Source organism: Mastigoproctus giganteus, chromosome 7 (genome assembly GCF_048544385.1).
Source record: "Mastigoproctus giganteus isolate SK-2022 chromosome 7, ASM4854438v1, whole genome shotgun sequence".
NCBI lineage: Eukaryota > Metazoa > Arthropoda > Arachnida > Uropygi > Thelyphonidae > Mastigoproctus > Mastigoproctus giganteus.
In genome coordinates, this window is record NC_143581.1 from 95,371,047 (window position 1) to 95,383,851 (window position 12,805).

Below are 12,805 nucleotides of genomic sequence, written 5' to 3' on the forward strand. Positions count from 1 at the left end.
CCAGTAAACTAGCCTCATCCTTAGTGATTTATGTTCTCCTGGGCATTCGCTCCCAGAAGAGACCAGTTTCATCAATGTTGAAAACCTGATGGGGAAGTTAACCCTCCTCATCAACAAACTCTTGTAATTCAATTTTAAAGGTTTCAGCTGCTTTATTATCAGCACTGGATGCCTCCCCATGACTTTCAAAACTTTTGATATTCGTGCTTATTCCACCCATGTATCGTTCCAGCTATATTGGAAAGCCATCGGGACCTGTAAATATCATCGGTCCTTAAAATAAATGATCGTATGGAAAGCATACCAGGTTCTTGACAATATCGGATGTCAATGTCATCTTAAGTCGAAGCCCCACTGTATACTGCTCTAGCATTCCAAATCAACTTAAGTTCTTTTGCTGTGATTGTAATGTCTAATTCAAATGCATTAGCAACAAATGCTGAATATGAAATATGTAAATTTTATCTTAGCCAATAAAGATGTAGTAGTCATTATCAATAAATGCAAAATTCAGTTCACCTTCCGCCGTAGATCTTGACAACACACACACGCACAAAGGAACGGAATTTAGCCACAGATGTCTGGCACTGAGTATGGGTTGTATTGGCATTTTAGCTGTATAGTACAAAGAAGCCACAGGCTAATGCGGCACTAGCTGAAAAAAAAAAAAAAGTAATAAAAAGTAGACAAATTATTTGCCTCCATCACATAGGTAATTTGCCACAATCTAGTTTGCCTACCTTTCTTCATGACAACTTCTAATTGTCAGTTGAAGAAATTAAAGTTCAACTTGTTCCAATAATCAACTCATTGGATGGCAGAAAACTTTATAGTCTAGCCTAAACCACTTCCTCTATAATTTGAATTGATTGCACCTAGATCTGAAATTCTTTGTAACAGTGAACATTTCATCTTCATTCATTTTACTAACTCCTTCTCAGAGCCTTAAAAACCTCAATCAGGCCTCCCCCCCACTTAACTGTCAGGTAGTAAAGTTTTGTAACCCACAAGTCTTTCCTCTTACGGTCATCCTTTTGCTGATCTATGAATTGCTTGTCTTTCCACCCTTTCAGGAACCTCAATGTCTGTTTTTCAGATGAGCTCTCTGTACTTGGACATAGTGTGGTTTGACAACTCCTTCATATAATGGAATTATGACATCCTATATCCCCATCTTTATAGCCTATCATTCAATAAATCACCACTGGCTTTCCTGGTCACATGCCAGTTTACAATGATCAGATAAATTCATAGCTGCCCATATAATAACTTCCACATCTGTTTCTTTCTTTACTGGTTTTAATTCGAACCCACCAAGTGTATAAGTTATTTTGGGGTTGCTCTTCAAATGTAAGCCCCTGCATTAAAATACAAAGATCTTTTCTGACCATTCTTGAAGTCTATTCAAATCATCCCAAAGGAGCACAGCATGGTCATCATCATCATCATCAGCCATTTTCAATCCACTGCAGGATGAAGGCCTCTCCAGCAACTTTCCAGTTCCTTGTTTTGAGCACTGGCCATCCATTTACTCCCCACAAACTCATGAATTTCATCTATCCATCTCTGCCTTTGTCTTCCAGGTTTTCTGCCAGCTCCTCTTGGGTACCATTCTGTTATTTTCTTAGTCCATCTGTCATCGAGCTGTCTTGCCCAAGACCATTTTAGTTCTTTAGTTTTGATAACAATGTCTTTTACTTGAGTTTGCTGCCTTATCCATGTGTTTCTCTTCTTATCTAACAGTCTGATTCCCAATATAACTCGTTCCATTCTTTGCTGTGTAGTTCTCAGCTTCTCTTCCATTCTTTTGGTGATTGCCCAAGTTTCACTTCCATGTCATGGTGGGGAGTATACATTGGTTCATTATTTTACGTTTCAGACAAACTGGAATATTGCTCTTCAGTATGTGACTATATTTCCAGAATGCTATCCATCCAAAATTTATTCTTCTCTTGCCTTCCAGCCATTTATCATTATTACAGCTAATAACTTGTCCTAGATAAGTATATGGCTCCACCTTTTCAATTACTGCTACTTCAATCATTATTTTTCTTTCTGTGGCATACTTGCTCATCATTACTTGTTTTAGCCATGTTCATCTTTAGTCCAAAATCCTTACTAACTGTGCATAACTGATTAAGATTTTCCTCTATTTCTTTGGGATCGTGGCTTATGATCACAATGTCATCTGCAAATCGTAAATGGTTTAGGTACTCTCAGTTCACATTGACTCCTTTCTGGGACCAGTCTAATCTTCTGAAAGCTTCCTCAATGGCAGCAGTAAACAGCTTCGGAGATATTGTCTCCTTGTCGAACTCCTTTCTCGATTTTAAATTTCCTACCGTCTTTGTCTAGTCTAATAAAGGAGGTAGCAGTCGCATATATTTTCTTTAAAATCATATGTGGGGTATCTATGCCTTGTCTTTCCAGTGCCTGAAACATTGCCTTATGCTGTCAAATGCCTTTTCATAATCCACAAATGTCAGGCATAATGGTGTTTTATATTCATTCGCTTTCTCCATTAGCTGTGATATTACGTGAAGGTGATCCATAGTTGAGAATCCTGTTCTAAAGACGGCTTGCTCTTTTGGTTGATTCTCATCAAGTATTCTTTCTCATCTGTTAGTAATGACCCTTGGGAACAACTTGTAGATGTGGGATAACAAGCTAATTGGTCCATAATTTCCAATTTCTGATTTATCTCCTTTCTTACGCAGCAAAACTATGATTGCATTATTCCACTGCTTAGGCATCACACCTTTTCTAATGCACTTTGTGTTCTTCCCAATTTTAACAACTCTACAGTAACTTCAACTTCCCCTGGGGTTTTCTGATTCTTTATTTTCTCCAATGCATGTTCTACCTCATCAGGAAGAATATCGGGTATGTCGTATGCATTGCTACTTTGCAATACATCTTCCCCACTGCTAGTATCAATCCCTCGCTCCTTGTATAATTCTCTATAGTAGTCTTCTGCTATTTGAATTATGCCTTCTCTGCTGTTTATAAGTACACCATCGCTATTCTTCAGTTTCAGTATCATTTGTCTTTCTGTATTACTGCTCATTTAAATCCTTTAATGCTTGTTCTACTTTTCTTGTGTTAAATCTTGTCCTCTCTGAGTCTCTTTCTAATGGTTTTGCATAACTCGGTATACTCAATTTTTTCCTTGTTAGTATTTATCTTGCTCTTCATTTTTCACCTTCGGTTCATCATATCGTGTTTCTTGACTAATTTTTTCTTCTTTGGATTTCTTTTTTCCCTGTAGGTTTCTTGGACTTTTATCACTTTCAGAAAGTTGTAATATTCCTCATCGATATCTTGGTCCTGAACAGTCTGCAGAAGCTCAAACTTGTTCTTAAGTTCCAGTACATACTGCTTTTTCTCCTCTTCTGTTATCTCGAAGACCTTTGTATTATTTACTCAAGTCAGTTTTTTCCCTTCCTTTCCTACATCTATATCAAGTGTACATCTTACCATTCTGTGATCACTTCCAACATTTACCTTATTCAGGATGGTAACATCACTCAAAATATATCTTGTTAGTGAGGATGAAGTCTATTTCATTAGTTGTTAATCCATTTGGACTCTTCTATGTCCACTTTCTGTTCACCCTTTTCTTGAAAAAAGTGTTCATTACTGACAATCCTTGAGATTATGCAAATTCCACAAGTCTTTCTCCAATTCCAAAATTTCCTATAGTTCCCCCTTCTGCGCTGTTTTGTCTTTTTTATACCTTAGCATTGAAGTCCCCCATAATAAATGTAGTGGGTTTTCTGCTCATCTAGAAGACTCAATTTCGGTGTACATTTCTTCAACCTCTTCATGGCTCGATGTTGGTGCATAAATCATAACCTTTAGCTTGTATCTCTTAGAAATCTTGAATATTAGTCTTGACACCCTTGATGTACTTTTGAATTCCAAAATGTTTTTTAATCTTTATGGACCAGGAACCCAACTGCACTCCTTTCACCGTTTCCATTGGTATACAGCAGATTTCCACTTGATAAACATATAAGTGATTAATTTCTTCTTGTTTCGGCCAAAACGATGATATTCCGTCACATTTTCTAATTACTTTTCCAGCTCTAATATCCTGTCTTCACCGATGAGTGATCTTACGTTATAACAGGCCAAGTTCGGTTTCCACGCATGGCAGCCTGGTCGTAATCAGAGATTCTTAGCACCCTCTGCTTCCACTCTGATCCTCTTGCTGCCGTAAGAGGGGGAGTGAAAGATGCTGAGGGCCATTTGTTTTGTCGTGCTGTCATATGCTGGAGGATTTGGTCTTTTCCTCTTCACACTGATCAGGCGTCTTGAAAAGAACCACTCTACACGTTCGTTGCCACCTAAGTGACATAGCAGGGCTTACCATCGAGAATGTGTGAATGAGTGGATTTTAGCGAGGCAGGCCAACCAGACTTCTCCTAAATCTTCTGTAATAGAGATATTGGATCCATCAGTGTTTTAGGCTGAGTGTCTGATAACACACAAGATACCTGTTCCCCTCTAAGCCCCCTGCGTGGTACCGATCATTAAAGACTATCTTTACATAACCTGCAAAATTTGACATCATGGCTTCTGCTCTTTTGTCAATATTGTTTTTGAAAATTATAAACAGTGGTCCAAAAACCAATCCTCAAGGGACTAAACCTGCTGTTACACATCTGAAGAATATCCATTGATCACAACCCTCTGCCTCGCAGCAAGTCATCCTGCAATCCACCTTCGAACTTTGCCAATAATCCCATGTTCCAGCTTATAGAGTATTGCTAAAATTCAAAAAACTGTCGAATTGTTTCCTACATCAAGCTCACGAGTGACCGGACCAAAAGAACTCACTGTTGTTTGTTTGTTAGGAGCATTAACAACTAAGGCCATATTGCTCCGGGATATGCGGTGGTCATTCAGTGACCTTTCTGCATCCTCCGTATTTGGTGGTGACGGGCTTGAACCCCAATCTAATCAAGAAGCTTATGCTACGCACTGCTGCTCCTTCCCACCTGGCTACGGAGGCGCCAAAGAACTCACTAACTTAGTTTCCCCTTCCCTTAACAAAACCATGCTGTGAGTTTTTCAGAATGCCATTTCTATCTAATAATCCCTGGATTGCACTCAATCATTGCCTTCAGAGCTCAAAAGTTCATGTCATTGACTGGATTCAAACCTGGGTCTTTTCCACCGTGTGTGGGAATGATGATACCGTGCTACTCATGCAGACAACAGCATGATCATAAAGGGTAAATATATAGGTCTACAGTACTGGGAATGTTGTGGGTTATTATCAAGTTCAAGTATAAGTGAAAAAGAGTAGTGCTAAGTATTGATCCTTGTGGGACACCTTCCTGAGTATAAAAATGAGAAAGTGCTGTTTGGTAAGAGACTTGTAAAGCTGTGTTGAAGAAAAAATCAAATCCTCCCTGTGCTGTTTGAAAGCATTAGTACTGGTAAACAACCTCATATCCTAATATAAAATAGTATTTCTTAAATTCAGACTTGACTTAATATTCAAAGTGAATTAAAAAAATAAAAATTGCCACCCCACCTTTTCATAATTAAAAAAAAAAAAATCTTTCTGAAAAAAAAAAAAAAAATAATAAATAAATCCTCCTTTCTGGGGAAAAAAAAAAAAAAAAAAGGTTAGCAGCTGTGTATAAAATGATACCTTTATTGACAAAACAGAAAGAATTATAAAACAAGACAACTTAACTCCTGTATATTTATATTATCAATATTTTACTGTTGTGTGATGAAAGCTAAAATACTGCAATCATATGAATGAGAGCTGGATAACTAAAACTGTTTATTTTCAGATATATTTTTTCCCATGCAAGGTTTTCTAAACATAATAGCCACATTTTTGAAGATTTATTGACTCCACTAGAGTTTTAGTGCAACTGGAATTTATGTTATATGATTATGAGTTTTAATACACAATGAAACATTAATATTTGGATGATCTGTTACATTTAACGCAAAGAAAATATCCCATAACAACAAATTAGGTGTTTATTCTAGTTACGAAACAGGTCTAATTTATTCTCACACCCTGTACAAGTTTCAGAAACTATATAAAGTTTACTACAAGAGCAGGTTAAATTTATTTGAAAATAAACAACAATATGCATATACAATGTAATTACAATATAATCAACCAGTTCCATATTTCACTGCAGTACTATCATAGTGTGCATTAAGCATCACATAGGTAACTAGAAATTGTAGGGGCAAAAACTGAAGTTAAGGCAGTTTTTTATTCTTTTTTAATAAATATAACTGAACCAATCTGATGTTAACATTAACTCAGTACAAAATTATTTCAAAGTCTACATAAAAAAAAGTAGGTGGTGTTTAAAGAAATTAAGATTTCAACAACAAAAAACTCCCTTTAAATGTAGTCAAAGAAAAATATGCACCATTTCCAATTAAATTTCAGGAAGACCATCTGCCAATAAATTTTAATTATATAAAATCTAGATTTGAGCATATCTTTTCCCAGAGCCCTTATATACAAGCATAATACACAAAGAGGCACAATTTGATATCAAATTGTTAACTTTTGTTTAACAGCTAATACCATCAACAAAGTTATTATAAAAACACTACTTTTAGTGTGTGTGTGTATATATATATATATATATATATATAAAAAAAAAAAAAAAATCATAATAATACAGGCACAATTGAGACTCACAGTCATAACAGGTAACTGTTTACTTAGAAGTCCAGATGACTGGTCAATTTTTGGTGATTTAATGTTAAGAACTAACAGCAGTGTTTATGCATATATATGAATGTGTATACAAAACCAGTCAAACTTTTCTATGCTGCAGAAATGACCCATAAATCCCATCCAATAATTTCAACTTGTTACAACAAGAAGTTGTAATGTCAATTGCTTTTACAGTGTTTAGTAATTAATAAAAAAAAAAAAAATTCCCCTTTCTCCCAAAACAGTTATGCTACTTCACCAAAGATTTGTACAGGACATACTAAAGATATGTATAACTGTCTGCCATGTCCTGAAATAGCAAAATGAATAGGAAAATGAGCAGAATCAGTGATATTTTTTGCAATCAGAATGCCTTATTTCAACTCTTTCTGTCACTATGCTTTTATGTAAAAATTTGTTTCCAATTAAATTATTTTATAACAAGTAAAACTCATGAATAAATAAAACTGCCATTTAATGCCTATATTGTTTTCACAGATTTCACTTTCGGTTTTAATATCACATAGTTTTACATACCAAATATATTTTGCATTTAGTGATAAATTGAAGGAATATTACAAAGTGAGTTACAGAAGCCCTTGTAAAAATGCTACCATTTTTATAGGTTCATTTGTATAATCTTGGTAAGATTAAACAGGCTTATATAAGAAAATACCAATTTCAATATTCATGTCACCACCCACAAGTTTTTTTTTTTTTTTGTTATATATAAAGGGGGAGAGGAGTGATAATGAGAATAAGAAGTAGCCTAGTTAACAGCTAATGCAAAATCCTGACTGATGGCTTATAAACAATTAATTTTATTTCTGTCTCAAAATGACAGTAAGGGTTGTACATACAAAGAAGCAATGTTTGTACATCTAAAATATAAGATTAACAATTACAAGGGAGAGAGATGTGTGGAATACAACAGACACCTGGAACGACAAGTATTGCTGTAATTGACAGGTCTGTAAGGCATGGATAATGAAATCAGTATCTTTGAAATCAGTAAATGTCTACAGCATTCAAGAGCTGTTTTGCTATTCAATTTAACCAGTTCTTCATATAATCTCGATAAAAATTAAATTGGATATGTAATCAGATTAATATATTTTTATAAGGATAGCTCGTAGCAATGAAAATATGCCCTACAAATGTGAAAGCACATCATTCAAAACTTTCTGCTCAAGGTTAAAATAGGCCAATTCAATTACATTAGAAATGAATTACTGATTTCTTTCATTTTGTCATCATATATCTATTGAAAGCAAATACATAACTTCTATTATATACTTAAATTAAGAAATCAATCCAAAATTCTTAGTCCATCATCAAATGAAAGCAAATTTATAAAAGCACTACTCAAAAACAGTATTAATAAAGATAAATATACAAAAAAGTAGATTAGTGGAATTTTCTCAATTGCTACAAATTCTTTATACCAAACCTTGACTATACCAAAAATAATAATATTGTTTAAAGCATTTAAAAAATCCAGTGGTGTTGGAACACATCATTGAAGGAGGAAAGGGAATTGATATTACACAAATTACAGCAGTCTGCAATGCTTCCTCTTTTTAGGCTTAGGTTGAGGGCATAAAACAGCTCTAATGGCTTCATCAAAAACATTTTTTAATCCCTTCTGGGTAAGGGCTGAACATTCAAGATATTTTACTGCTCCTATTTCTTTAGCCATTGCTAGACCTTGAGGATAGGTGATAGGTGCAAGTTTTCTCTCTTTTAATTTTTCAATTGTCTCCTTATCTTCTCTGAGATCTAATTTTGTACCCACTAGGATAATTGGTGTATTGGGGCAATGGTGGCTGACCTCAGGATACCACTGAAATTAATGTAAAAAAAAAAAAAAATAAATAAATAATAAATAAAATAACAATAAGAGCAAATACATTATTACCAATAACAACAGATTAAAAATTAACATTGATCTTAATACTAATACATTTCGGGAATTAGTTACCAGCAGTTCTAGATTTTGAACCTAAATGGATGTCAGATGACTGACCAGATGAGAATTGTGGCAGGAAAGAAAAATGCACAGTATGATTTTAAATTATAAGGACACAGAAACCTATGGTAAATACCACCTAGTTTGCAACAAGTCACGAAGGAGATTTGAAAAGCAAAGGCAGATGAGAAGTTTGTCTTTGGCTAAGGATGCAAAGCAAAGATTTCTTTGCTTATGCTAACACTAGAAGGATCCACATTGACCACTAGGTATAAACTGCATAAATACTGATGATCCTGCTCCGGTTACTGACAAATGGAATCAACATTTATGGGTGAATGTTAAGGAATGGTAATACCTTAACTATACTATGTTAAAACTGGGAACTAAATGATTTTGTCATAAGTGAGAAGAAAATGGAGGAAAACTGTTAAAGCTAAAAGTATATAAGTCACTGATGGAATCTACCCAATAAAACCAGCAGTAACAGCAAACCTTTGGCCATAATCATGAGAGCATCTTTAGATCCAGGGAAGGTAGAATAGAGGTGTTCAAATGTCTCTCCTATTCAGATAACATGAGGAGGAAGATCAAAGGGCAAAGTGAGTAATTACAGAGCTGTCGGATTCACCTTGGTTCCAGAGAAAATAATGATCAATGGTTAAAGAAATATTGTAGGAATACATTTACACAGAAATCACAGAATGGGTTTGTCAAGGAGCAATTCCTGTTTGACCAATCTGATTAGATATTTTGCAATAAAAATAGAAATGGATTCTAAAAATAATTTTGACATCATATATATTTCAGGAAACTTTGTGACACTTTCATATGAAAGAGTGCTGTAAAAATAGGAGCAATGTGGCAGTGGGAACAAGCTACTGCTATGGATAAAGGGATGATCGATGGAAGAAGAGTGGTTACAAATGGACACTACTTCCTGGATAGGCGTCATTAGTGGAATAATTCAGGGTTCAGTGCTGGGCTCCTCACTGTTTTCAGTATTTATTAATGATATTGACGACGGCACATGATGCTTACTGTCTAAGTTTGCAAAGGTTGGGAGAATGGTCAATGATAGGGATCAAGGTGTATTATAATAACAAGATCTAGAAAAATTGGTCTGAGACCACACCTAAAAAAGATAGAGCTCATAGAAGGGTGACCAGAACCTTGATGAGTGCAAAGCAATGCACATATGAGGTATGGTTTTAGGTGTGGACTGTAAAACTTAACCAATCAGACATCTAAAGGGAGATCAGATTTCATTATGTCTCTGAAGGGATTGAGTAAAATGAATGAGAAAGATTTGTTATCCATTGTGGGTGATACACGAACCAGGGGACACAAACAAACTCACGAAGTTCACCTATGGGCAGTGGATTGTTGAACATTGGAACAAGTTGCCTCCCAACATGGTGGAGGAAGTGAGTAAGTTTAAACCAGAGTTGGATGATATCTTGTGGGAATGAGAATATGAATATTGTTTTATTTAAATTTTTATTATAATTTTATTAATTTATTTTTGTCTCATGCAGAAAAAGTTTGCTTCCTTGGATCATTTGCCTTTAATTCTAAGTTTTAAGGCTTTAAATGGACTGAATAAACTAAATTTTGATGGCATCTCTCTTTCTCTCTTTTTTTTTTGGGAACACACAAGGATACAAACTGAAACTGAGAAACGACAGTTGCAGGATAAATGTGCAAAAATTCACTTTCAATCAAAGATTGACTGTTGGAACAAACTTCTATTTATTGTCATGGTAGTGGGTAATTTGAACATAAATCAAACACACAAAAGGTTTAGCTTTATATAAAAGCCAGCAGTTCTACAGAGAACTACTGGCTACAAAAGGGAACTTTAGGTCATGTACTTTGTTCTTTCCACCCAAATAAAATCTATATGTCTCAGAAGGGTATATCGATAATGTTTTTGGGCTATGTCAAGAATGGGAAACAGCTTTCCCACTTAAGCAGTTATTATGCAAAATTTAAATTTATAAATCATAAAATTTAACTCTTATTGTAATATAAAATTCAAAATTTTCAGCTGAAATATGACAAAAAACATCTATACGATAAAAAAAATTGTAATCTAAAAATAAGGAAGACAGATCCCAGTTTCTTTTAATTGAAAGGCTCTTTAGAGTATCATTCACACAAATAGTTATCATACAACAACAATATCATGAAACCCAAAGTATTTTCTCCAATTTATTTAGGCTTGGGGGGAGAACACTTCCCCAAAGTCCCCCCCCCCCACTGCAAACTTGACTATCAAGTCAAAATGGACAAATATTAATGTGGAAATGGTGGAAAAAAAAAAAAAAAAAAAAAAAACCACACACTACACCACAGGATCCCAACCTGTGGGTCGTGACCCCAAGGGGGTCACAAAGTGTTTTACTGGGGGGGGGGGGATATTTTTATAGGAAATTTTGCCACAAAAGTTTTCAACACTTATTTTAATATGGCATATGGCTACACTGCAATATTCTATTAGTGGTCATAACACTGATTTTTGATAATGAAAGGAGGAAGTGACTTAAGGTCCACTGCAGCGGATACGTAAAAAATATTAAAAGCCCACCGTGTTCATACATATCAAACATTTTATATTATTTTAATTATTTGCTATGGCCTTTAATATTTTTTCAAATTTCCGTAACGGTGAACCTTGATTTGCTCCCTAAAAATAAAATATACAAATGCAGTGTTATCATTAGAATAAGATTCTATGTTACAAATAGTAAACTGGAAAAAAAAAAGATATTCACTATAATGCAAAATTCAATATCAAAATTCATTTTTAATCAGTGTCTCGATATGTGAATAACAGACTGTTGAATAAAGGTGAGTTGCTCTCTTAACGCAGTTGAAGATCACCCCGTATGTTTTGCTGACACCGGCATGTTTACAATGATGTAATTCAATAACGTCTGTGATGGGCAGTCTAATGCAAATTGGTGTAAACTTAATTTGGCAATAGTCAACCACCTTTAGTTGGCGCCATGATAGAAACCAGCCACTCGGTGTCAAGCATGGGTTAGCTACTGCTTGCACTTTCTAAAATCGAAAGAGCGTCAGTAGGTCGTCATCAGTCCGTGCTAAATCCGTACCCATGGAGAAAAAAACAAACATTCAGAAGACTATCTAAAATTTGGCTTTACCACCTCTTGATCAGCAATGGCATAGAGAAGCCACAATACGTTTTGTGCAATGTCGTTCTCAGTGCTGAATCTATGAAACCTTCAAAACTGAAACGTCACTTAGAGACAAAGCATTCAGAACATACTAAAAAGGATTTGGAGTTCTTTCGACACCATGAAACAGGTCTCAACATCAGAGACTTGATCCTACAGGAAGTTTTCAGCACCAGAGCACAGCAAGCATCATATGAATCACATTGGAAATTGCCAAACAAAAAAAACTTACATGATTGGAGAAACAGTCATCGAACCCTGCATGTTGAAGTTAATTCTTGGGGAAGCCAGTGAGATAAAGATGCGATAAATATCTCTTTCCAATAACACTATTCAGAGGTAACATTTCAGCTATGTCCGTAGATGCGAAAGGGCAGGTTTTGAATGAAATCAAAGTTTCTCCATCGTTTTCTTTTCAAGTTGATGAATCAACGGATGTAAGTTCATGTTCTCAGTTGCTTGTCTTTGTGAAATATATTCATTCAGATGACATCAAAGAAGAGTTCCAGTTTTGTAGTGTATTTTAAACTACTACAAAAGGTGAAGATATTATGGAGAAGATAAATATCTTTTTTGAAACTGGAGGACTACAGTGGAAAAACATCTATACAGATAGAGCACCAGCTATGCTAGGGTCAAAGTCAGGCTTTCAGACAAAAGCCTGACTTTTTCAAAAGTGAAAGAATTCACCAATATGCTCTTGTCAGCAAGACTCTTCCAGCTCCTTGATTCTCTGATCAAAATTGTGAATTACATCAAATCTGGAGGCGTCAAAACCTGTCTGTTTAAAGAACTTTGTAAAGACATGAATTCTGATCACACGGTTCTTCTTTTCTACACTGCTGTATGCTGGTTGTCAAAAGGAAATGTTGTCAATCGTGTCTTTGAGTTTAAAGATGAAATCAAGTTGTTCCTGGAAGT

General features: G+C 35.1%; 1 protein-coding gene across 1 annotated transcript in view; it reads right to left on the reverse strand.

Moving 5' to 3' along the window:
- Positions 1–6,077: 6,077 nt before the first annotated feature.
- The window catches only part of LOC150083089 (ras-related C3 botulinum toxin substrate 1), a 118,987-nt gene continuing 112,259 nt past the window's right edge, over positions 6,078–12,805 (reverse strand). Inside the window, exon 5 of the mRNA XM_090377785.1 lies at positions 6,078–8,555. Within this exon, the coding sequence (XP_090233911.1) occupies positions 8,265–8,555 (291 nt within the window). The 3' untranslated portion in view covers positions 6,078–8,264. The remainder of the gene's footprint in view (positions 8,556–12,805) is intronic.